The sequence below is a fragment of the Dermacentor albipictus genome, chromosome 7 (genome assembly GCF_038994185.2).
Source record: "Dermacentor albipictus isolate Rhodes 1998 colony chromosome 7, USDA_Dalb.pri_finalv2, whole genome shotgun sequence".
Lineage (NCBI taxonomy): Eukaryota > Metazoa > Arthropoda > Arachnida > Ixodida > Ixodidae > Dermacentor > Dermacentor albipictus.
The window spans coordinates 125367426-125394580 of record NC_091827.1 but is presented as its reverse complement, the minus strand read 5'-3'; the positions used below and the strand labels follow the sequence as shown (position 1 = coordinate 125394580).

General features: G+C 46.4%; 1 protein-coding gene across 3 annotated transcripts in view; it reads left to right on the top strand.

Moving 5' to 3' along the window:
• LOC135907093 (AP-5 complex subunit mu-1-like) overlaps positions 1 to 27155 on the top strand; it is a 206472-nt gene that overhangs the window by 159360 nt on the left and 19957 nt on the right. For all 3 annotated transcript variants that reach the window (XM_065438762.2, XM_065438763.2, XM_065438764.2), the window contains 2 exons: positions 7090 to 7187; positions 15455 to 15540. In XM_065438762.2, coding sequence (XP_065294834.2) covers positions 7090 to 7187; positions 15455 to 15540 — 184 coding nt within the window. The remainder of the gene's footprint in view (positions 1 to 7089; positions 7188 to 15454; positions 15541 to 27155) is intronic.

The window sequence follows — 27155 nt, the reverse complement described above, 5'->3', positions numbered from 1 at the left end:
GCGCGATCTAGAGAATAGAGCATGCCTAAAGCGCATATGATACCCGCTGATCTGCGCGATCAAGTCAAAAGAGCAACGTCAATATTACATATAACACTTGTGATAAAAAGACGTGGACAAAAGCCGCCCGGTCATACTAAAAACAGCAGAGTGCATAAAAACAACCACTTACAATAAAATGCGTTAAAGATGTGATGATAGAAGCGAATTTTCTTTATCTAACAATGAAACAGAAGGATGGCTGATGCATTTTTCTTTTTGTTTTTCAATCCAGTATGCTTCCACGATTTCCCTAGCGGTTTGGTTCCTATGCCTGTACAAAATGTCTGTGCTAGTAACACAAGGGGAGCAACCATGTTCTTGGCAATGCATTGCCAAATGCGTACTAGGGCGACCTTTCAGGCTAGACAAGTGCTCCCTTAACCTAGTGTTAATGCATCTCCCAGTCTGCCCTACGTACACATGACCACACGTCATAGGAATCTGGTAAACAACGTTCTTCGCGCAAGCAACAAATTGGTTCTTGCGTGGATGTTTAACAGTGCATTCTTTCTGTACATCATCCTTACTTTCGAACTTCTTTTTAACCTTGGAACACACACTACCTATTTTGTTTTTTGCCGAAAATACCACTTTTACTTCATAACTACCAGCCACCTTCTTAAGCTCCATCCTTCTGCCTTTGATTCTTTGTGCATTGTCCTTTATCCTTGTTAAGTTCTTTCATTAGTCTAGCACACGTCGCCAGCATCACAGCGAGCGGGTACCCAGCCTTTCTCAACCTGTCAACTTGCTCAAAAAATGCAATCCTTACAGTGTGGTGACATGACTTCAACAACGCTGACCGGAAACACGAAATGACTATTCCATTCTTCACAAGCATGGAATGGTTTGAGGCATAGTTCATTAGCGGTTTTCCAGCTCGGGGTGAGAAAGACCAACACACATGTTCCGGTAGGAATGCTAACTTGACATCAAGAAACTGTAGCTTATTATCTACCGGTACTTCCGAAGTAAATGTTAAGCACTTTCCTAGAGAATTGAAGGCTTCTACAACCCTATTTCTGAAAGCACCCTTGTCTACAGGACAACCTAAAATCAAGTAGTCATCGACATATCTGTATACCTTACTTACTACACCTTCTAAATCTTTGGCCAACTCTCTGTCTATGCTTCCCAAAAAAATGCTAATTAGGATGGGAGCTAGCTTTGACCCGATGCACACACCCCTTGCCTGTATATGCGTTTCACCACAGAACCCTACATGAGTGTTCGCTAAATAAAAATGCAGAAGTTCAAGAAAGGATTCAACTGCCATGCCGCACGTGTTGCGAAATGACACCTCGTCATTCTCATTTGTTATGCAATCTTTAACACTGCACATTAGGGGCCCTTGCGGTAAGGAATAGTAAAGATCTTGAACATATATGCTGAATCCCCAGCTGCAGAAATTGGAGATATTTTTTACGGCAAAAACCCACAAGCAAGCAATTCCGTTTAGGCCAATTGTGTCCGAGAGAAGGTGTTGGCAAGTTCTGGTCGCGGAGTTCTTGCAAAAAATGTTGAATTCCCTAGAAGTGCAGGATCCGTACTTATTGAAAAACTCTGAAGGCCTTGTGAATTGTTTGGCATTATATAGTACAAGCTGCAGCTGGGGATTCAGCATAGATGTTCAAGATCTTTACTATTCTTTACCGCAAAGGCCCCTAATGGGCAGTGTTAAAGATTGCATAACAAATGAGAATGACGAGGTGTCATTCCGCAACACGTGCGGCATGGCAGTTGAATCCTTTCTTGAACTTCTGCATTTTTATTTAGCGAACACTCATGTAGGGTTCTGTGGTGAAACGCATATACAGGCAAGGGGTGTGTGCATCGGGTCAAAGCTAGCTCCCATCCTAATTAGCATTTTTTTGGGAAGCATAGACAGAGAGTTGGCCAAAGATTTAGAAGGTGTAGTAAGTAAGGTATACAGATATGTCGATGAATACTTGATTTTAGGTTGTCCTGTAGACAAGGGTGCTTTCAGAAATAGGGTTGTAGAAGCCTTCAATTCTCTAGGAAAGTGCTTAACATTTACTTCGGAAGTACCGGTAGATAATAAGCTACAGTTTCTTGATGTCAAGTTAGCATTCCTACCGGAACATGTGTGTTGGTCTTTCTCACCCCGAGCTGGAAAACCGCTAATGAACTATGCCTCAAACCATTCCATGCTTGTGAAGAATGGAATAGTCATTTCATGTATCCGGTCAGCGTTGTTGAAGTCATGTCACCACACTGTAAGGATTGCATTTTTTGAGCAAGTTGACAGGTTGAGAAAGGCTGGGTACCCGCTCGCTGTGATGCTGGAAAACCGCTAATGAACTATGCCTCAAACCATTCCAGGCTTGTGAAGAATGGAATAGTCATTTCGTGTTTCCGGTCAGCGTTGTTGAAGTCGTGTCACCACACTGTAAGGATTGCATTTTTTGAGCAAGTTGACAGGTTGAGAAAGGCTGGGTACCCGCTCGCTGTGATGCTGGCGACGTGTGCTAGACTAATGAAAGAACTTAACAAGGATAAAGGACAATGCACAAAGAATCAAAGGCAGAAGGATGGAGATTCCAATGTTTCAGTGATTCCGTATGTGCACGGCCTTTCACACAGACTTAAGAAGGTGGCTGGTAGTTATGAAGTAAAAGTGGTATTTTCGGCAAAACACAAAATAGGTAGTGCGTGTTCCAAGGTTAAAAAGAAGTTCGAAAGTAAGGATGATGTACAGAAAGAATGCACTGTTAAACATCCACGCAAGAACCAATTTGTTGCTTGCGTGAAGAACGTTGTTTACCAGATTCCTATGACGTGTGGTCATGTGTACGTAGGGCAGACTGGGAGATGCATTAACACTAGGTTAAGGGAGCACTTGTCTAGCCTGAAAGGTCGCCCTAGTACGCATTTGGCAATGCATTGCCAAGAACATGGTTGCTCCCCTTGTGTTACTAGCACAGACATTTTGTACAGGCATAGGAACCAAACCGCTAGGGAAATCGTGGAAGCATACTGGATTGAAAAACAAAAAGAAAAATGCATCAGCCATCCTTCTGTTGTACTGTTAGATAAAGAAAATTCGCTTCTATCATCACATCTTTAACGCATTTTATTGTAAGTGGTTGTTTTTATGCACTTTGCTGTTTTTAGTATGACCGGGCGGCTTTTGTCCACGTCTTTTTATCACAAGTGTTATATGTAATATTGACGTTGCTCTTTTGACTTGATCGCGCAGATCAGCGGGTTTCATATGCGCTGTAGGTGTGCTCTGTTCTCTAGATCGCGCAGTTCTGTGGGTATTTAAGTAAGTAGTTCTTCAAAAATAAAACCAGTTGTTAGAAAGCGCTCGTCCTTGTGTTGCCCCTATTCTTCGTCCCTGTTTGTTTGCGCACAAAAAGTATAAATATGAATATGTTCCAACTAGGCCGACTTGCAGTTATGCTCTTGTTCAATGAGTGATAATTGATGCAGAAACGTAGGGTTCTGTGCTTTTTCTTTACCAAGACTATGCGAGATGCCCACAAGCTTTTTGATGGCTAGATGATGTCGTGCAGCACTTTGTCGACTTGTTGCCTTATGGCTTCACGTTAAAACTTGGAATTGGCTCGGACAGAGCGGTCGAGCACACTCTTCAGTTATTATGCGATGCTTTGTAACTGGTGTTTGTCGAATCGTTGATGATATCGAAAAGCAGTCTTTGTGTCGTCAGAGAAGACTTATGAGCTTTTGCTGCTTACTCATGGGGAGACTTAAATTTATCTTGAAGTCTGATTTGGGAACTATGGTCGTTGAGGTAGATGCCACAAAATCCGAAAGGACAATCACATTGCTGGTTTCTAGAATTTCCTCGATGTATGCGATCGTCGTGCCCTTGTTGATGTGCTTGAACTCTTGGCTGAAGTTTGTCAGCAACACTTTGATCTTTCCTCCATGCAGACAAGCGATTCCTCTTGCGACCAAAATTTCACGATCGAGCAGTACACGTTCATAACCCTCGATGACGCCTTCTACATCTGCAGATGTGTCGGTACTGACGGAAATGACAGTGCTGGAGTGGGGCGGGATGCTGAGCATGTGTTGGTGGGCTAGTTGGTTATGCATGATTACAAAGACGGCGCTGAATAAAACAACACACGAAGAAGGGGGACACGAGACAGCACGTAGGCTCCTACGTGCTGCCTCGTGTCCCCCTTCTTCGTGTGTTGTTTTATACGGCGCCGTCTGTGTAATCAAGCAGCATGCTGACTTGATTTTCGAACACACTTGTGGCATGGTGACTACGAGAGCTCTCCGGCGGTATTGTTTGTTCATCAGATAGCGTTATCGATTTCGACTTCAGGTTGATGACTGTGCCGTGTTGCTTCAAAAAGTCCATGTCGAGATTTACATCTCGTGAACACTGTTGGAGGATAACGAAGGTGGCAGGGTAGGTGCGATCATTAATGGTAAATTGGGCCGTGCAGATTCCAGTGGGCATTATTAGGTGTGCTAGATTAGATTTGAGGACCTTCTCGTGAAGTCTTTTTCTTCATCTAGCCTGTGAGGGGTCTACTCATCAAGGAGTAGTTGGCTCCAGTGTCCACTAAAGTGGTGACTGTATGGCCATTGAGTGGCACATCGAGGTCGATGGTTCTTTGTCTTGCATTGCAGTCAGGTTTTGGCGCCGCATTATGTCTGCATCGTGTTGACTTGTAGCTGGAATGTGACCTTGTCTAGACTTCGTCGGGATGGTGGCGTCTCGTTGATATATCGTCGAGATAGACTTTTTGGCGTCTTCGTCGGCGGTGGAGGATCTTTGTTTGTTTGACGAACAGCAGCCGCACCTCCATCGGTTGTTTCTTTTAGTTTTCCGGATATAGGCTGAGGGACCGGCCCCGGGCTGGACCATTGTATGGACGGCACGGTGGTGACAGGTAGCGGCCGAGTGACGGCAAACAAGATGGTCGTCGAGGGCTCCACTGAGTATTGGCGAGGTACTAGTCAGCGATATCACGAAAGCGTTCACTTTCCTGAGGGTGCGATGCGTTGATGGCAAAACCCTCGCAGTTCCATCTCACAGTAAGGACATCGGTGGTAGATGTGGCCGGCTTCTCTTGGACGGTGGTCGGGGGCTTGCCAAACGTCAGTCTTCCTTGGAATACTGCATGGGGTGATGGATTGGCTTGCTAGTGGTGGTGGTGGTCGTAGGACTGCTTTGATAGTTTCGCGAAGTTCGTTAGTGGCCAGTGACTGAACTCCAGCATAGTTTGTTGAGTTTGTGTGGCGGTTGAACTGCTGGTTCCGCATTTTCAGTGTCTTCTTGATGCTGGTGGCCTCGCGAAGAAACTCGTCGACGGTCTTTGGTGGGCTTCATACTATTCGAGCAAAGACTTCCTCCTTCACACTACGCTTGAGTAGGCGGACTTTCTTCTCCTCTGACATTTCCGGGTTGGCTTGGTGGAATAGACGGGTCATTTCTTCAGTGAAGATTGCGATGGTCTCATTGGGCAGCTGCACTCAGGTTTCTAGTAGTGCTTGGGCTTATTCTCTGCGTACGATACTTGTGAATGTCTGCAGGAAGCCGCTTTGGAATAAGTTCCACGTCATTAAGGTGGCTTCTCTATTCCTAGGCCACGTCCTGGTGGCATCTTCCAATGGGAAAAAGACATATCACAGGTTGTTGTCGGAGCCTCAGTTCGTTCGTTGTCGGTTCGTTCATACGTCTCCAACCAGGTTTCTGGGTCTTCAGATGATGATCCATGGAAGGCGGGTGGGTCTCTAGGTTGCAGCAGAATGGGGGAGGCTGGGGCAGCCATTGGGGTTGCTGACTTGGGCTTGATCCCTCTGGTCTTTTCGGGAAGAGGCCTGTGTTCCAGTAGCAGTCCTTGCTGCCTACGGCTAGCTCACTGGTCCTTCGCGACATTGGTGTTGTCTTCGAGTTTCGCGCTTGGATCGCAGCTTTGCAGAGGTGTTTGGTATATGAACGCACTAACACTTCCACCAGATGTCACATAGTAGTGACGGTGAAGAAGGTAGCAAAACTGTGAATGGCGGAACTAGCATTTTATTGGGCGAACCTGTGCCCTCAAAAACAGGCTACACTCAAAGAACAACGATAGCGGCAATTACAGTCGGTGATCGTCGAAAATCTGCTCAGTGGGTCAAGCGTATCGGCTTTTACGCATCAGTCATCAAAGATTACAGAGTAATTGCTGGTGCCTGCATGTCTTCCTGAAAGTTCTACACCATTCGCATTGCGCATATATGAAATCAGATTACACAAGTTTCGGTGACAACAGAGTGGATAGAACCATCGAAAACATTCTAGAAACTTCCAATACATGCAGGTGCGTCCTGCACGGTACGATAACATTTGTTAGGCACTGAAAAGCGGTCACCTGAAAAAAATAAAGAAGTACATGTGTCAGTATTCTCTAGATGTTAGAAGGCGCTTGCACATGTGTCAGCACTGCCTACCGAGGGATGCGTGCAGAGGTGGCGGCCACTGCAAGCATGTATTTTCGTCACATTTTCTTATGAACTGATCCTCAACAAGTTTTTAAATTGCTTACTGAATGAACAGGTGTATCTTGTACACCGGTGCGACTTGTATATCTTATTTTTTTCGAAAGAACTGCCGTTTTGAGGAGGGTGCGACTTATAGACAGGAAAATATGGTACATGATGTCTGATGTCTCATGGTACATGATGTAATGAATTATCAAATGTATAAGTAAAAGAAAGTTCTGATATTAGTGTAATTAATATATTCTTGCAACAAATCTATGATAGAAAAGGCATTTTTGTATTGGACATGACTTTACTATGAAGAGGTTTATCTGCACTCACTATGCTCTGAGGTTTGAAGGTGCGTGGTTCATAACTTAACTAAGTGGCACACATTTGGGAACAAAAAGCAGTCAAATCGAAACAGAGAATAGAGCAACATGTTCTGTGTGTTTTGATTCATTGTCCCGAGTTTACCACGGTATGTTCCTAATTTCAGATTCATGTGTGCATGGTGTGTCCAGTACAGCTGTAAGAAGTAGATTGGTAACTGTGGAACACTTTCTGCTCTTGCAGGGGGACAAGCATATTGATTTTCTTCTCCAACTGAAGCTGCAAGCAGGCATCAAGAATGCATTCCAGTCACTGGATGTTAGGATTCCATTCTTTAACAGGTACTTTTGCACTCTGACCGACGACACTGATAAAATTATCTGGCAGGTTCAATTCGAGAAGAGACGGAAGAAAATGCCCAGTAATGCTGCTACTGCCTTCATTTCGCAGTACTTACCCAAATCTTACACACACCCTCATCTGATGCACACCCACTTTTTATGGGTTGAAAGTATAAAATTAACATAATTGGTGTGAGAGCTTCTAAAGAAGTAAAAATCTAGCATTCACCCACTTTCTTGAAAAAAAAAAAGAAATGTTGCACTTCATCTGGTTCTGACAATTGGAAAAAGATAAACCAGCCAATTTTACCTCCTCAAAATAGAAATTTATTTACACTTGTCCTCACTTTCCGACATGACTCTATCTCTCTCTGTGGACCACAGCATGTCATCGTCCATACAAACAACACTGCCTATTCTCCTCCCTTGGTTGCCCCACTGCATTGTGTTGATAACGATGATCTCTCTCCTACCGGTGGCGCCATCTCTTGGCCTTGCTGTTGCTGTCTCCGCCACACAGTCCTTACACATCTCCCCCCCGCAGTACATAAATCCATCACGGGCATGGCCAATCGGGGTTCATAAGACGCCAGCTGGACAGCATTGGCTATTCCGCGATGGTGCCCTGTCTTGGGATCTGTCAGCAGGAAGTCGTTAGCACCAACATTGGGCCTCTTCGATTTTCCACTTCTGACTGCCCATGGGCTGCCAGTGCCAGCTAGAGTGCCTTCATTTTTGTTGTTGCTCCATCTACCACACAATGCACTTTTACCGCACATTTGTTTTACTCAGGCTGGGCGTTTCTGACTACCCACAGGCTGCCAGAACCTACAGGCTGCCAGGACAATTTTGCTCCGGCTACTATACGGAAATTCTCTGTCTAGCAGACAACAAAAAGAGGCGATGAGCAGTCGCCACCATCTTTGTTGGTACTTGACGGGCGCTTGAAGAGTTTTACCTCACTCAGTCAACTGGCTACGGTCACCTTCAGATTGCATTACTTCTAATGTTATCTTCTAAGACTCTAATGTGCCATTCCTCCTTGTGAGGGGGTGCGATACGAGTGGCGGCAAACCATTTGAAGCTTTCTTTTGTGTGTCCCATTAAGGCTTGTTACTGGCCACAAACCAGCATGCTCTCATGCATTCATGCTATCTGCATTGTGTTCCGCACAAGTTGTAGATCCTCTGCCCTTTCATTCCGCACCACACGTTGCAGTGAATTTTTGGTTCCTCTTTCTCTGGTGGTAAACCTTTTCACATCTCTCACGTATGCGGTGATATCTTTTTTTTCTGCAGTTAGCAGTTGCAGCTATCTCGTGTTCTCTCTTGTATGCTTGGGTGGTAGCTAGAAACCGATGTGTTCTAACGATAAGCTATTGATGTTTAAAGAATGCACTGGTAAAGAAGGGGGGGGGGGGGAGTAATGGACACACGTACGTTAGCTTATTGCTCTCATGATCGACCAATACTATTTTTCGTGTGAGACCTTTCGCTGGTCACAGGTGGCATGCATTCTCATGTGTGAACTGCAGGCCCAGCTCCTTAAGCACAGGGGCAGAAGAAAAGCACCATCAGCCGAAAAAAGCTTTCTGAAATTGAAGCCCGTGCAAGTATCTTGGCACGAAATATTATGCATGTAAGATGTACCTGATATCCTGCTTTTTTGTCTTCTGTGGGGTCTCACACATGTTCTTGGGACAAAGGAACGAAAACAAAGAAGAGTAGTGCAAACAATCACAAGGGCATTTATTGCACCTTTCCTACACTAATGCCTGCTAGCCGAATCGCAGCACACAGAACAATGTGATGGGCGTGCCACAAATCGAGGAAGTCCGGCTCACTGCGACTGGATAGTGAGTGAATAAGTTTGTCCCCCGTGCTGGACACCAACGCCTGATTGTTCACGTGTGTTGTCACACGAACAGTGGTGCATTTGAACGATCATGTACATCCATTCCGATGTCTTGCTCTATGCCTTTAGCCAGAGGGTTCCGCGAAGCGGGTTGACGCACGCGCAAAAGGTCTGTGCCGCTCGCCGACCCCAAGCCAAAGATGAATAGCCTACTCCCTGTTGTCCACGAGTAACCTTGCCGTTAAGTGGCATTAGCAGCACAATACTCGCACCATCTCTTGTAATATGCTGGAAACGCACTGACCACAGTCGGCACTTGGCTACGTGGAGAAGCCGAATTACAGGTGACGCGAGAGCCATATGGGGAAAACAACATCAGGGAATGTGTGAGGGTAAAGCCTCCCCACTTGTCAAATGATGACAAAACGCCAGCTCTACAATGTCGCTGGTGGCTGACATGATCGCTGTGAGCAGGTGTCCTCAAGCAATCACTTTTGGGGATATGATCACTTATGCGTAAGCGTTGGCATCGGACGCATTGGAGACCATTTGATGCACTTAAGTGGAACTCTATATACTGTAAGGAAGATAACCAACGTGCGGACTCAGTCAGCAGCATCGGCAGCATCAAGCGTGTGGCAGAGGCTCGAGCTCGGAAACTGCTCAGTGCATGCTAGAACCGGTGGTCGCTACGAACCCCAATAAATCTTTATAAGTGGTGGAGCCATCTTGGAACTCCATTCTCGGACGCTACCCCCCGCCATGCCAGACGCCGACCAGCAGACTCTTCCATTGCCACCCGTCCCTTGCGCTGGCACCGTTCGCCAGCATGAGCCTCCCATCTTCAGTGAAACCGACGACAACGACGTTGAAGAGTGGCTGTCGTCTTTCGAACGGGTGAGCGTTCACAACAAATGGAATGACTCGGACAAACTGGCTTACGTATCATTCCACCTCGCGGGCGTGGCCAGTCTCTGGTTCAGAAATGGTTGAAACGGAAATGGTTCAGAAACGTGGTTGGCGTTCAAGACGTCGATTACCGAAGTATTTGACCGACCCGCTGTCAGGAAACTCCGAGCCGAGCAGCGTTTGCGTACACGCGCACAGGACACGGGTGAGACATTCACCAGCTATATAGAAGACGTTCGAGATTTGTGCAGGCTCGTGAACGTTGCCATGACGGAAGCGAAAAAGATCAAGCACGTCATGAAGGGAATCAATGATGACGCGTTCCAGATGCTTCTGGCCAAGGACCCGTGCACTGTTGGCGACGTCATCACCTTTGCCAGAGCTATGACAAATTATGTAAGCAGCAAGCTCTGACAAGGCGACATCCCACACCAAATGCGGCGTCACTCTGCAGCCTAACCACCGGCCAAGAACAAGCCTCCTTGATAACCCAAATCAAGGATTTTATCCGCGAAGAAGTCGCACGACAGCTATCTCTGGTGTCCATTACTCAGGAGTCTGCCAGCACTTTGCCGTCTCATCTCCGTAACGTGATCCATGAAGAGGTCGCGGAAGCGCTGCCGGCTGTTCACCAGCAGGATGGCGTGACTACACCAGTCACTTATGCTACGGTTGCTGCAATGGCCCCTCGCACTGTGCCCGTGCGTTGCTTCCAGCAGCCTGTGCAACACCCTCCCCCTCCCGTCTCCTGGACCAACACTGCCGTCGCTAACCCGTGACGTACGCTGGACAATCGCCCTATATGCTTCGCATGTAGGTATCCCGGTCATGTCGCAAGGTTCTGCCGCCGCCGATCGCAGGCGTTCGATGACGATCGCCGAGCGCCCTATGTGCCGCATGATTCAAATGCGCCTTACGGACCCTTCGACCCATCACCAGCTCGCTCCCAGACTGATCGCCGTGCTCGCTTCGAACGCCTCCGATCACCCTCTCCACGTCGTCAATCGCTTTCCCCTATGCGTCGACGACCCATCGCTAACGAAGAGGGAAACTAGATGACGCAATTCCTGAGGCAAGAACTGCACAAGTGTTGACATGCTGAAGTCCTCCTCTTTTACCTGCTAATGTCATTGATGTGTTTATCGAAAATGTCGCTACAGTCGCCCTCGTCGATACCGGTGCCGCTATTTCAGTTATGGATGCCAGGCTTTGCCGTTCGCTTCGCAAAGTGACGACATCTCTGTGTGGATTGTCGCTTCGAATGGCGAGTGCTCAACCCATTTGCCCTACCGCTGCTTGTACTGCCCGTGTGACCATACAGGACGTTTTCTACACGATTGAATTCATAGTTCTTTCATCGTGCTCTCACACCGTTATTCTAGGATGGGATTTTCTCTCACGCCACAATGCCATCATCAATTGCGCTCGGGCTGAGATTGAACTTTCTGCCTTAGTGACGTGGCCTCCGTCGATGCTTATCCTGCCGCTAAAATTGTTGTGAAAGAAGACACCTGTATTCCCCCGTGCTCTTCAGCATTCGTACCAATCTTCTGTAGTACCATATCCGACAGGACGGCCTTCTTCATGCCCTCTCATCACTTTGTTACCCGAAAGGCGCTTCCTTTGCCCTTTGCAGCTCTTGATTTTGCCGCCGGTTAGCACGATGCCCATTTACAATCATCTTTTATCGCCGCTATCACTGCTCCGCCACGAATGCCTTAGTTACGTCGAGTCAGTCGATTCAACACGGATTGTCTCCGTCCTCGACAAAGTGCCTTCTACTGCCGTCCATGAACTGAGTGCGCTCGCTGTACCCGACTCAACATGGGCTGGTGTGTTCAGCCCATTCATCACCGAAGATCTGACGCATTCGCAGCGATCTCAACTTCTCGCAGTCCTTCAGCACTTCCGCTGTTCTTTTGACGTTGCGCAAACATCTCTTGGCCGTGCATCGACGGTCGAGCATTACATCGACACTGGCTCTCACTCACCGCTGCGACAAAGACGGTATCGCGAGTCCGCTACGGAACGTCGCGTCATTGCAGACCAGGTCGATGACATGCTCCGTCGAGGCATCATTCAACCTTCCCAAAGCCCATGGGCCTCTCTTGTGGTCCTCGTCACGAAAAAGGACGGTTCCATCCGCTTCTGTGTTGATTTTCGACGGTTGAACAAGATCATGCTGAAGGACGTCTACCCATTACCACGCATCGATGATGCTCTGGATTGTTTGCAGGGAGCCGAGTTCTTTTCTTCGCTGGATTTGCAGTCAGGCTACTGGCAGGTTTCGATGGAAGAGGCCGATCGCCCAAAAACTGCCTTTGTTACACCAGACGGCTTGTATGAATTCACCGTCATGCCTTTTGGGCTTTGCAACGCACCTGCTACGTTCGAAAGAATGATGGATACTGTTCTGTGTGGCCTCAAATAGAAAATCTGTCTTTGCTATCTTGACGACATTGTGGTGTTCGCCCCTGATTTTGCAATGGACCTGCTCTGCCTCCGGCACGTACTCACTTGCTTGACCAACGCCGGGTTGCAACTTAACCTGAAGAAGTGCCGATTTGCTGTTCGTCAGCTCAAAATTTTAGGCCATGTTGTGTCAAAGGAGGGCATTCGCCCAGATCCTGAGAAGCTACGTGCTGTTACTGCGTTCCCAAAACCTACCGCTATGAAAGAGCTACGCAGTTTTACCGGCCTCTGCTCTTACTTCCGGCGATTCGTTCAAAACTTTGCGTCAATTATATCGCCTCTCACGCAGCTCCTTTGTGGTGCTAGAGATCTCTCATCATGGTCTCCAGGGTGTGACGATGCCTTCACAACCTTGCGCCGTCTTCTCACGACGCCACCCATCCTTCGCCATTTTGACCCTCAAGCGCCAACCGAAATCCATACCGATGCAAGCGGTGTAGGCCTGGGCGCTGTGTTGGCACAGCGTCAAGCTGGCCACACAGAATACGTCGTCGCATACGCGAGTCGCACGTTAACCAAGGCAGAGACCAATTACAGCGTTTCAGAAAAGGAGTGTTTGGCCATTGTGTAAGCGCTTGGCAAGTTTCGCCCATATTTATGCAGCCGATCGTTTGACGTAGTGATCGACCACCACACATTATGTTGGCTGTCGACGTTCAGAGTTCATAGCGACCGCCGGTTCTAGCATGCACCGAGCAGTTTCCGAGCTCGAGCCTCTGCCGCGCGCTTGATGCTGCCGATGCTGCTGACTCTGTCCACACGTTGGTTATCTTCCTTACAATACACTTATTTTTTCACTGAAGATTGTGAGATAATGGTGATGCTATTTGCCACGCTGTAGCTCGCTTCGTGCTGTCAGTCTGGGCGAAGTGCAGTTGGAAAGGCTTCCACTTGGTGCAATTGATGGCCCCTGATCATCGCGTAGTGAGATTGCCGATGCAGCAGGCGCTGTACTGACGGATGTTTATGTGCTCGGTAATTGCGAGCACTGCTGTTGTTCAGCCGAGGTGTCGTCGTCAACGTATATCATGTTGAACAACTGTGACGACGACTCGCTCACATCTACAAGTAATTTTTGTAAGTACACAACAATGCAAATTAAAAACAAATGAATTGCATCTGCAGTGCAAAATTGTACACACTGTAGTAGAAAAAGCCGTCTCGATTCCTCATGGCAACATCCAGTCTTTACTACGTACCCGTGTTGTCCCATTCATCCTCCAACATGTAGGCTTCGGCGGCAGCGTCTCTCGCGTTTGCTGTTGAGCGTCGTGCTGCTGCTTGTGTCGACGTGAGGCGCTCACAAGCTGGCTGTGATGCTGCATCGTTGTTAGCACGTCGCAGTGCACTAATCGTTAAGCCATCATTTTTCATTTTTTTCAATGATTTCCTGCAGAAAGTGCTCCTTCTCCCTGTGCTCTTCCTCTGTGTTGGATTTATAAGGTCATGAATAAAATTTTTACACTTGCAGTTTAAGATTCATATTAATATATTTCACCTAATAAACAAATCAACTCACTTGCGGAGGTTTTTTTGTTTGTTCGATGAGTAGCGCCAAAGCATCAGTTCCGCACATTTGCACATGTTGCGTGCTGTTAATGTTTTGCTGGTTGCTGCATTCAGAACAGCTGCAATCGGGGCACATCTGCTCTGATCCCCAAAAGCGCTGGCCTCCCTTACCTCGCGCAGCAATTTAATGTCACGAAAAGCGCATGCGAGAATTGCCTTTGGCTGCTGTGCTCATGATTGACACATTGCTTGCGCTGTCAGGCACCATCTTGAAATGCACACTCTAACCGTGGCAAGACTTTGCGAGATCACGCCACTAACCCCGTGAAACCGAGAACGCTAGCTTGTTTGCTTTGCATGCGCCCACTATACCTGCTATTTCATTAAGCATTCTGCGCATGCACAATGATGACCCGCTATTCTTTAGCATATGCAGTGTTATAGCGTACGTTATGCTAAAGCTGTATAATTTGTCAGTACACTTGGGAAGGGCCTTTAAAAGCAATGGGGCATAAAAGACTGCCATACCCATCCTTACCACCCCGCTGGACAGATGGTAGAATGTCATAATAGCACAGTTAAAGAATGTCCTGCTGCACAAACCGTAGGGTGTGGGTCTCTCACATCCCTAAAATTGCCTTTGCTCTCCGCACCTCGAAATGTGTTGGGACAGGGTATACACCTGCTTTCCTGTGTTATGTCAAGAGCGGTGCACTCCATGAGGACAACCTGGCACGAAGGACACCTGCCTCACCTGTTGACTCACCTGCCGCAGCCTACCATGCCATTTCCGGAGAAGTTCGCCAGTACCTTGCCCAGGCCCTTGAATTTACTCACAGAAACAAATTGGCTCTTGGGTGAAACAAAAGGTATGTTACGACTACCACAGGTGGCCAGTTAGCTTGTAACTAGGCAACCTTGTTCGCCTGGACAGCCGTACTTTAAGTAATGCAGCAACAGGCATCTCACTGAAGCTCACACCAAGATGTTCAGGACCTTATAGGGTTACAAAGATTGTTGGCGCTAATGGCTTCCTACTGACAGATCCCATGACAGCGCTCCATCGTGCAATAGCCAATGCTGACCAGATGACAGCATCTTATGAACCCCAACTGGACATGCCTGTGACAGGTTTATGTTATACAGGAGGAAGACTTGCAAGGACTGTGTGGTGGAGACAGCAATGGCAAGGCCGAGAGATGGCGCCATCGGTAGGAGAGACATGATCGTCATCAACACAGTGCCGTGGGGCAGCCGAGGGAGGAGAATAGACAGTGTTGTGTGAGACGTCTGCACGCTTCCCTTCCCGACAAGGAACAATGTGATAATTCAGGCAAAGTATTTGAAATTGTGACTGTACAGAGAACAATGTTTGCATTCTACAACCCAAATAATATTGGCGACTCTTAAAGCATAACTTGTACAAACACTTCATGAAGATAGAACCTTGACAGTACGTGTAAGTCTTGGAACAGGATGTGTGGCTGTGCTTGTAGTACAGTAAGGGCAGGTTTTCCATGCAGGGGGCGCATCAAGAAGTCATGTCTGACGCCCAGTTGTGGCAGTGTCTCCCTGGCCAGAGACAAGTGCAGCCTGCTGTGGACGATCGGTGAGCATCAATAGTCAAAGCCAGAGGTGCTACGGTGGGCAGGTTCTCAAGCAATGCATAGCTTCAGTCATGGCTATCATTCTAGCTTATAGACACTCTCTTCATAGCTTGTTACTTTACCCTTGCACTCTAGTACTTTATAAAGAAAATGGTAAGCTGTGCAAGTTGGTGCCTTTTCATAATTATAATTAACGACACAATAAGAAACAAACAGTGATGGTGAAAGCTGCATGTACAACAGGAACAAGATACTGGAGGAAATCTCAAGCGAGTGAGTGAGTGCAAACTTTATTCTAAATGTCTGGCGATTTGGGTGGGGTGGGGCCATAAGCACCCCAGCCTAGGTGACGGCCTCGAGTCCTTGGACACAGGTGGCTTCCTCGGCATGCCGGACTGCCCACAGTTGATCAGTGAGGTCGTAGCTGAGCAGGGCCGCCTCCCAACGTGCCCCTCGATTCGGGACTGCCATGTCTACCCCATTCGTCAGGGACTCCTGCTGCTTGCTACTGGTGCATGCCCACAGCATGTGCTGCAGCGTCGTTATGGCTCTGCACGCTTTACAATCATTGGACGAATAAATGTTGGGGTAGCAGAGGTGAAGGATCGCCGGGTTTGGATATGTGTGTGTCTGCAATTGCCTCCAGGCAACCGCCTCTTTCTTGTTTAGTTTGGTGTGCGGTGGTGGATATTTACATCTGTTCAATCTAGTGTTGCGTGATGTCTCTGAAAGTCGCCATGCAATCCCCCCACGTCCACTCCCGCATCGCTCTCACGGTGGGCGAGACGTCGCGATTGCCGGTGGGCGCCGCGGCTCGGCATGCAAGTCCTTGAACCGTGGCCTGGGCCGTTTCGTTGCCCGGTAGTGGAGGGTCCGTGTGGGCAAAGGTCCACATGAGGAAACTGTCATTTTTGCGGCAAATATGGCTATCTTGAACTTGGAGAATGCGGGCGGCTTCCCGGGAGATCCGGCTGTTAGCGTAGTTGCGTGTCGCTGCCTGCGAGTCGCCTATTATCACCTAGGCATCCGTGGTGGCCACCGCGAAGGCTATCGCTGCTTCCTCGGCCGCATTCATCTCCTTCGTGTGTATCGCCGCGCTCGCAATACAAGTTCCGCTCTGGTCCGTGATTGCGACCATGAAACCACGTCACTGTTCATAACAGGCCGCATCTACGTAAACGGTTTCTTTGCTGCTGCCGTATTTCTTTTGCGAGTCTCAAGCGCCTGTTGCGCCGGCTGACGTGATCCGTGGGGTGCATGTGCTTGGGCAACGGTGAAATGACGATGCGCTCTCGAATTGGTGTGGAAAACGCATCCTTTTCGCCCTGCTGCATCTGGTAACTGATGCCCAGCGTCTCGAGGATGTGTCGTCCGGTTCTGTTTTTTGCCAAACGCTGGTACTGCGCGACGTTGTGCGCTTCGATTATCTCGTCTAGGGTATTATGTAAACCCAGTTCGAGAAATAATCCATGCTGGTATTGATCGGCAATCCGATGGCACGTTTGTACGCCTTGTGGATGAGGCGGTCTAGCTTCATTCGTTCGGTCACCTGCCACTTGAGGTAGGAGGCGACATACTTTATGTGGGTTACGAATGCCTTTACCAGGCAGATTATATTGCTTTCTTTCATTCCACTATGTCTGTTTGTGATACGTTTCAGTAGCCAGATCGTTTCATCGACCACATGCTCTAGTCTGCGTACGGTATCGCTGTTGGCCGACAGGTGCGTGCCCAGTACCCTAATGTTGTGAACATGCGGGATGACGGTGCCTTCCGATGTGACTACTCTAATTTCTCTGTATGCACGCTCTGCTGCGGAATCAACGTTCTTGGGTTTGTGGTCCCTGCACGTGGGTCTGTAGAGCAGGAGCTCCAATTTGGCCACGGAGCATTCGAGGCCCGTGTCGTGCAGATACTCCTGCACCACGTGATCAGCCGCCTGAAACGCTTGTTCTACGTGGCCGTCATTTCCCTCAGCAACCCAGTGCGTGATGTCATCGGCGTGCAAGCTGTGGTGGAGGCCTTCTATCTCTGCTAGTTTCTGGGGTAACCCGAGAAGCACAACATTAAAGAGTATGGGTGAGATGACGGAGCCCTGCGGCGTGCCCGTGCAACCTATGTCTATGTCTTAAGATTCCAATCTGCCGACCGTTATGCGAGCACGGCGACCAGTAAGGAAGTCCTGTGTGTAGTTGTACGTTCTTTCGCCCAGTCCCAATGCTCGTATGCTTTCCAGTATCACAGGGTGTTTTACGATGTCGAACGCCTTTTTGAGGTCAAGCCCAAGTATTGCTTTTGTGGATCGCATGGGATTGTCTACAATGTGGTGTTTGAGTTGAATCATGAGGTCCTGCGTAGAAAGGCCACGACGGCAAACAGCAACAATGTACAATACTTAAAATGACATTAAAATCTAAACTGTCTTTATAGACTTAAAAGCAATAAAAAATATTACCACTGAGCACAGAAGAGAAGCAAATCACCATACATCTATCGTCACAAGTATCAACAAAAAGAAAGAAATGCAGGCTCAGCAATAAAATAAAAACCACTGTGAACATTGAGCAAGATGAAAAGTCAAGACACATGGAGGTTTTAACCAGCGCTAGAACTGTACTTAAACATATTCAATACAGGTTTCTGGAAGAATTTGTTTAAACCTATTCTTGGGAATTTTTTATTAGGTCTAAAATGTAGTTAAGCTTATTGAGCAGACTAGGTATTTGTTGTTCAATGTGCTGCCTACCATAGCATAAGAAGCTAAAAAACACTGACACCAAGGACAACAATAAAAATCGGGCTCCTTGGTTAACCCCTTTTCTTGTTTACTGCCGGCAATAGATAGTTATAATTTTTGGGGTTCACATACTTTGTGTACAGAGGCAGTATTGAACACAACGAGAAGAACTGTGCATGGGCTATAGCTTATATATTCTTGTGGATATACAAAAACAGCTTGAGATAATAGATTTGAATAGCTTGCTACATATATGAAATGTTTTGAAAATAGTTGACGCATCACCTTGCGGGTGAGCATGATATTCCTCAAGTATTTGTAATAGTACCTTCTTTTTTTGTAAAATGAGTAGTGTGGTACAACTCTGTGCTGTCATTGTGCCCCAGATCAACGCACAGTAACCGAGCCAGGAATTGAATAGTGTATAATACTATAATGCTTTATTGAGCCAAAGGAGTAATAACACACTTAATTTGTATATACATCCAACACTTCTACTTAATTCAACAGCTAATTTATTTGCACATGTGGTCATTCCAGGACCGGTCTTCCTGGAACCACACCCCCAAAAATTTCTGAACCTTAATTTGCTGCAGTATCTGGTCCTCAGGGAGTAATATTCCATGGCTCATTGACAGATGCAAACACTCTGTAGTTAGTTTTACTCACGTTTAGCCACAACTTGTTTATTTTAAGCCAACAAGACAACTTACTTAGATATGTACATATTTGCACTCCCTTCAAGGTCAGAAATTGAAGCACCAACAAAAAAAATATTAGCATCATTGGCATACAGAATTCGTTTAGGAGAATCTGGAATGCTACAAGGTCATTTACATTAATTATGAATAACAGTAGACAAAGTATAAATCCTTGTGGGGACACCTTTGTTAACCTTACCATGCAAGGACGCCTCCTGATTAATAATTGCATAATATTGAATAATGCAAGCTCGGTGCTTTTGCCTTCTTGAAAGCCAGACTGGGCCTCAATTATGATATTGTACTTGTTCGTAGAAATTCTGTAATCTAATATTAACAGCACTTTCAAACACTTTCGACAGAATCAGAAGTACAGATATTGGCCGGTACTTAGCAATTTCTTGGTCATTACCACCTTTGAAGACCGGGCACACACGAGCTGTTTTCAAGTGATCAGGAAAAATGCCAGTAGAGAAGGTTAAATTAATAATGTGCGAGTGCACGGGCGATATGTAACTGTTTTGTTAATTGGCATAGGCTTGAAGTTATCATGTCCTGCTGCACAATTGTTTTTAATCTTGGTTAATTCTTCAGTTTCATGACATTAGGTAGTGTGCAAAACTATGGAGTTAGGTAAAACACGGTCATTTAATGATAGTTTTCTATCATCGTCATCGCATATCTCATCATAATCACAACTTGTAACGAAGTAATCATTCATTGCTCTTGCAACCTCTCTGTAGCCAAGGCCGCTAGAGTTTGCCAGAATGCTAGGGGTATGGTTTTGTTTTATGTGACTGGAAAGATTTGTAACCTCGTTCCAAATTCTCTTGGCATCATTGCTTATTTTACAAAATATATTTTGATAATATCTGAACTTAGCACACCTTAGTTCACCATTTAACTGGTTTCTGTACTTTTAGAAGTTAATGAACAAATTTATGCCGTGTCTGCAAATTCATGGTACATGCTTTTCTTTATTGTTATTATTTTTTTTAAAGTAAAGTATTGGTGACAGATGCTTTTCAAATTTTCTGACGTTCTACTTTCTTCACAGGTGTTGGGAAAGCTTCATCATAAAATTTTAAAAGTTTATATATGAATAGGTTGTATGCCAAGTTAAGATATTTTTCTGTGAATACGTGTTTCCAATCAGCTCAGGGGCTGCTATCTAAATATATGGAAAAAGAGAAGTTGTTTTTCTCAACAACCACTGCACCAGATTTGGTCAGATTTGTTGCATTTAAAAGAAAAATGTTAAAATCTAATGACTGTTGGCAGTGAAATTGTGATTTAAGCCAATAATTTTTAATAGAAATTATCGAAAATTGCAAATTTCCCTAAAACAAGACTATCAAGTTTACAACTCTAATTGAGCAATGAAAAACAATATTGCATTTCTGTAAATTGCATAAAATAGTACATCTAAAGTGGGCAAACTTTATGTATTATAATGGCTCTCAAGTACAGTACTAATATGTGAGGACTCTTGCAAAACCTTTGTAAACAATGTAATAAAATCACGTAACAGATACAATTTAATACAGTTAAACCTTCATATAACGAAGTCGGTTCGGTAATTTGCTTCGTTATATCAAAATTTTGTTGTATTGAAATTTGACCTTTTATGCAAGTAATTACAGTCGTCAATCGATATTTCTTACACAGATAGGCGCTGCAGAATTTTCCAAATTATCGGACAATTGAAAAAAGCCAATTTGGACGAGAAAACAATTAATTTTTATAAATTTGGGAGTCGGCGACGAATGATACGGTTTCATGCCACGTGCGTCGTTGATATCTTCACATCGGCAGTACGAATTAAGCAATGCCATCCACACTTTTGTGTGCAATCTTCCCAAACGGCTAATAGTGTCGCTTGCACTGGGACGACATTATCAGGAAAAGCGCTGGCAGCAGAGAGCGAATGCTTCATCTGCCTCTCGCTCCAGTGGGTCACCAAAACTCGAGATTATGCAACCTACAATACTGAACATGTGGGGAGATATCTTAGATGACGCCATGCCGTCTTGGCAAGCACACGCAGCAGATACCTCTAAAGCAGGATGCATGGCTGCGCATGCTTACAGTCGTGCTTACAGCCGTACTTACAGCCGTGCTTACAGCCATGCTTACAGCCATGTGCAGTCATGGCCAAAATGCGCGCCGGAAATTGCAAAGCGTGCAAACTTGTCCCCCACTCAGCCCCCTCGTGCACACTTGATCGTGTCACCATGAGCTCGCTCCTCTTGTCCCTTTTTTTCTCTTTGCTTGCGCAGGAAGGCAGCACTTGTGAAGCTGCCATCTTTCTTATCTCACCCTTGCACACTTTCACTCACACCTAAAGCACACACTGCGCATGGTGTGATAGGATCTTATCGGACTTGGACTTTATATGGAACATGATGCGGCTCCATTTCGGGGTTTGCTCTTGTTGCGCGGTTTTGACAGGTGCGTTTGCTAGCAGCTGCTTGCAGTTCAATCATTTGACCATCCGCGTCCACGGAAGTTTCTATTTATTGCCTTGGCTTTCCTTTGCGGCAGCAGTGAAATTTTGTTATATTAAAATCGCCTACAAACACACTTTGTTATATTGAGGTTCTATGTACATGGTGTTCTATGGACAAGAGGTTATGAAAAGCTAAATAGTTATATCAAGAATTTAGTTACATTGAAGTTCATTATGTTGAGATGTAACTGTATGTCAAATTTGTCCACTTTGAATATTCTGACAAATGCAATTTGTAAAACTGCAATAGCTATTCCTGGTGCAGAGTCAAGATTCGTAAACTTTCTGCTTCTACTATTTCTTTTTCAAGCTTACCCATTTTCGGCAATTTCTGTAAAAAATTTAAGTCGTAAATAAAAAATCTGCTTCCAACAGTCACTGGAATTTAACCTTTTCTCTCAAATGCACCAAATTTCATTAAAATAAGCCCAGGGGTTATTTCAGAAAAGCATTTCTGCATTTTGCATGGATTTGAAGGGGCAGTGTTGGAGTTCAGGCCGTGCCAAAGCTTCTTAATCTTGCTTGCTCGACATGTGCACTTTGTGGGCAGTAGTTTGGATTAACACTGCCTCGACCCGTTTTGTGTTTGCTCTGCACCATGATTGCATATTCTCATGAGAACCCTTGTACAATATATTGCACATTGCCTTTAGTCCTTTTCAGAAATGAAAATGACTATCTAAAATATTGTTGCGTTGTAATGATGGTGAAGAACCAGGGTCAAACTTGTGCCCAGAAAAGTATGTAACACTCAAGCACAATGATAGCGAGCACACTTGTTGGGCATCAGAATATGATTTACGGGTCAAGAGTGTCAGCATTTCACCCATGACTAATCGTACATTCCAGCGTAAATCGCTGGTGCTCGCATGCGTCCCAGATTGTTCGCTCCAAACTTGCAATATGATTAGACAAAGATGCTTTCACTATAGAATTGGCAACATTTGAGAAAGTTTTAATACTAGAAGGCATGTCTTGGATCGAGTGTTAACTTAGTAGCACTTGTTAGCTGGTAAAAAAGAGTTCCTGTAAAAATGTAAACAATATACAGTGAAACCCCGATTATACAACTTTCTCGGGACCGCAAAAAAAACGTAGTACAATTCGAACATATATTAGGCCTATAAAAATACTACTTCTTTCGCGTGATGGATTTACGAGAAGCTTCAATGTAAACTACAAACATACTCTGCAGGACTTGGAAACCCAAATGACCAAAAATGTAAATGCAATAAGAATTATAACTGCAGTACAGGTACCAGTCATGCTTTATTCAAACGAATTTTTACGGCACTCCACTGCCGTGATTCCCGCCAGCCGGCGCGAACTTTAAAAGAAGTCGGTAAGTTTCTTTTGGACCTTGTTTGCCTCGTGAACCAAGAGCTTTCGCTCGAGTTGGGCAACGTTCAAAAGGAGGTCCTCTGCAGCGTCGCGTAAACAGACGAAGTTCCGGATGCCGTCTATGTGCCGTAGCACCTTGGCAAGCGTGGTAGGCACAGGCACAGCATCTGTGGTGTCGTCCTCGTGGGATGTCGCAGCGGTGTCAGCACTAGGCAAAGCCTCCTCAATGGCGTCATCTAGCGACACCTCGCCGCAGATTCAAACGTTGTCGTCGGCCTCCACGTACTCGGCGAAGGTCTTGGTGAGATTTAAACCCTCGAAATCGTCGTCGGCGAAGCCTGCATCGGCCTCGAGCGGCATCGAGGTTGTTGCGTCCCTAGCAGACGAGGCAGTCTCTCGCTTAAGCCACAATGCTTGAACGAGTTAGCAATTGTGCCTCGCAACACTGCGTTCCACGAACTGGCAATAAAATGCATGGCGTCAAGCACAGTGATCTTTTTTTTTCGATCCAGGATTTGCCAGGATTGTCTTAAGTGAAGATTCGGGTATCTTAAGGTCCCGGACAATACTGGCTTTCGTCGCTCCATGCCGTTTTTCCGCTTCCTCGATAATATTCAGCTTATCGCCGAGCGACAGAGCTGTCTGCTTTTGGGACATTGTGCGTCGCATTGCTCCACACAATTAAAAACCTCCGCTGAACGCTGGTCTCTATGATTATGACGAAGAACATGTGCAACAAACCCAGGCCTCTCCGTGCTACCTTGTTGGCGATCTGCTGCTGGGAAACTGGAAGGAGAGAAACGCTTCCCCAATGCGACGAGAGGCGATGCTGCTGAGAAGAGAGGGAGAAAGTGATTGCGGAGAAGAAAAGGCGCTACGATTTTCAGCACAGTGAGCGTCACGGGCGGCTGATTATGGGGGAGAGCGAAACGAATGATGCATTTGGAGAGACGGAGCGAGGAAAGAGACCCGCGGCACTTTTTTTTCATCCGCCGTTCCGTCCTGTGCTTCGCGAGGGTCAGCGTATACCGCGGATCAGGCGTAAAATTGCATCGGATAACCGGAGTTTTTTATGCATTGCTTCTATGGGGACTTCGCCAGGACTGCGCTAATCCATCGTAAAACCCTGGTCGTCGCAAAACCGGGGGACGTATAACCGGGGTTCCGCTGTACATGCATCAATATTCGTGTTGTATATGAAACCAGATGCCTGCTTAACTGTATGGAAGTGGATTAGTTATGTTCTTGGCATCAGCATTTGAGAAAATCAGCACAAATTATGGGTAGACTAATGTGTCATGACAGTCAATCAAAAGCACCCATAACGTACATTTCACATACAGCGACACAACATGAAAACATAGGATTCAGCGTTGTCATTCTAACTTACAACATGAGGTTACTGTGACAATTGATAGTATTGTGCCACACCAGCAGTAGCGCCACCTACTGCTGTGAGCAGAAGGGGGAGTGAAAAGAGCAGGGCTAGGGGCAGGTTTGGATGAAGCAATAATGCACTTGTTTTGTGTTCACTGTGAGCTCGAGTCTTGGCTTCACTTCTTCCGGCTATACATGTGACAAACTGGCAATGCGCGTGCACCAAACTGTATGAACAACCAGACCTACTTTCGGTAGGATCGAAGCGTTCGAGGGAGAAGGCGACACCCGGCCTGCTTATGTGGAGCGCGTCCAAGAGTTCCTTGAAGCCAACGACATTGTGCCAGCAAAGAAAAGGTCAATATTGTTCAGCTGCTGTGGGCCTCATACCTATGCACTACTTCGCAACCTTGTAAAGCTGGAAACGCCCCAAGATAAAATGATTGACGATATGGCCGTACATGGCAAGCACTGCACCCCCACTCCATTCGTCGTAATGCAACAGTTTTGCTTCAGTTTGAGGGGGCGTTCTGAAGGAGAAGCAGTCGGTGACTTTGTGGTTGCCCTCAAGTGTTTGTTTGAACACTGTAATTATGGAACTGAACTCAACAACATGCTGAGAGACCGAATAGTATGTGGCATAAACAACTCAGTGGTTAACATGCGGCTACTCGAGAGTTCTGACCTCATATTCGAGGATACAGTGAAAACTGCCCTGGCGATGGATGCCGCTAAAAAGGATGCCGGTGAACTGTGTCAGACAACTGCAAGTAGTTTACCGGGTTTGCGTACTCACCGGGTAGCATCTGTGACCAAGAGCATCGTGTGTTACTGCTGTGGTGACAGAAGTTATTTAGTGTCACAATGCAGACAGAGCAAGTCGCAGTGTCACTACTGCAGGAAAGTGGGGCACTTGGCAGTCATCTGCAACTCGCTGAAGGCTGACACATTCGTGAAGGAAAATACATCTGCTGTGAGGACTGTCCCGCCACAACCAACACGTACTGCGCAGGTAAATGCTGTTGACACCGACATGCTTCGTGTTTCTTGTGGTGCTGACGTTTCTGACATCTGGCACCTAAGTGGTGAGCTGAGTGTGCCGCCCTTCCTTGTCACTGTGGAAATGTTCGGGAAGCCATTTCCGATGGAGTTGGACACCGGTGCAAGCGTCTTCGTAATGGCAGTAGAGAAGTTTCAACGTGCCTTTCCAGAAGTGGGTCTAGAACTTTCAAACATATTTTTGCGCGGGTTTAGTGGGGAGCTCGAGCAAGTCAAGGGCTAGACAAACGTTTGTGTCGAATACAGGGGGCACGAACGGGTCCTTCCATTGTACCTCACGAGTGGCACTGCTCGAACGTTGCTAGGGCGCAACTGGTTCCAAGCTTTGGTCATTGGTGTCGAAGGATTCAAACAAATTAACCAAGTAAGTGATGTCAGCGAGTTGATTGCTCATTTTGCTGAGGTGTTTTCAGAAGGCTTTGGCACGTTTAAGGGATTTTCCGCCAAAATTCTTGGGCCTCCAGATGCAGTGCCAAAATTCTGCAAACCACGCCCACTTCTGTTCGTGTTGGTTGACCTCGTAACGCAGGAGATTGGAGATCCTGAGGTCGCAGCATGAGAACATTCTCGTTTCCATGAAGATAGCCAAATGGGCATCGCCGATCGTGCCTGTTCAGAAAAAAAAATGGCACAATAAGAATTTGCGGAGATTTCAAGCAAACAGTCAGTGCTGTGTCGCTCATGGAAACCTACCCAGTTCCGCGTGCTGAAGATCTGTGGGCAGCCATGTCGGTAGTTCAGAAGTTTACAAAACTTGACTTGCGAGATGCCTACCAGCAGATATCTCTGGATGCAGAAAGCTGTGAATACGTGACCATCAACACACACATGGGTCCTTTCCAGTATACACGCTTACCTTTTGGGGTTTCTGCTGCACCTGCTATCTTTCAGTGAGAGGTGGAAAATCTGCTTCGTGGTGTGCCGAAAACAGCTGTGTATTTTTATGACATTGTTATTACAGGCATCAGTGACAAAGACCACTTGGCGAATCTGACGATAGTCTTGCAGAAACTTCGGGAAGTTGGCTTTAGGTTGAAGCTGGAGAAGTGCATTTTCTTCGCTCCCAAAGTGGAATACCTGGGCCACATTATATGCAAGCAAGGTCTAAAGCCTGACCCCAAGAATGTAGAGCAGAGCCACAGAAGGTGAAGGAGCTCCAAAGCTATTTTGGCCTGCCTAATTTCTACAGACGGTTTTTGTCAAACATCTCAACAATACTGCGTCTCTTGCATCAGTCGCTGCTTGAAGGGGAAGAGTGGAGCTGGGAGAAAGAGCAACAGCAAGCATTCATCACAAGTAGAATGCTCTTGTCAGATGCACCTGTTCAGGTGCACCATGACAAACCAGGTGGGGAATTGCCCTGTTTGCCAAGTGCACCAGAAGGATACCAGTTGTGCCATGGCCATTTCCTGACAAGCCATGGACCAGCATCTATGTTGATATTGGATGTCCATTCATGGGACACTACTTCCTTGTGATGGTGGATGCTTTTTCCAAGTGGGTAGACATTCACTCTGTTTTGTCACCATCTGCAGAGGCCATGATCTCTGTGTTCAGGACTGTCTTTTCTTTACATGGTCTGCCAGACATCATTGTTTCCGACAATGGGCCAGAATTCAGGAACAGGAATGGCATCCGTCGTATGCTGGTGCCTGTATATCAACCTGCTTCTAACGGCGCTGCAGAGTGGGTAGTACGGACTGTCAAAGATAAACTGAAGAAAAGCACACCGGGTGAATTCAGGACACAAGTGGCCAGGGTGCTCTTCCACTACCGCTCAACACCTCATGAAGTAGCAGGCTGTGTCCCGTGCGAGTTGCTCATGGGAAGAAGAATCAAGACACCTTTGGATGTCACGCTACCAAGTCTGCGATCATCTGTTCAATTGAAGCA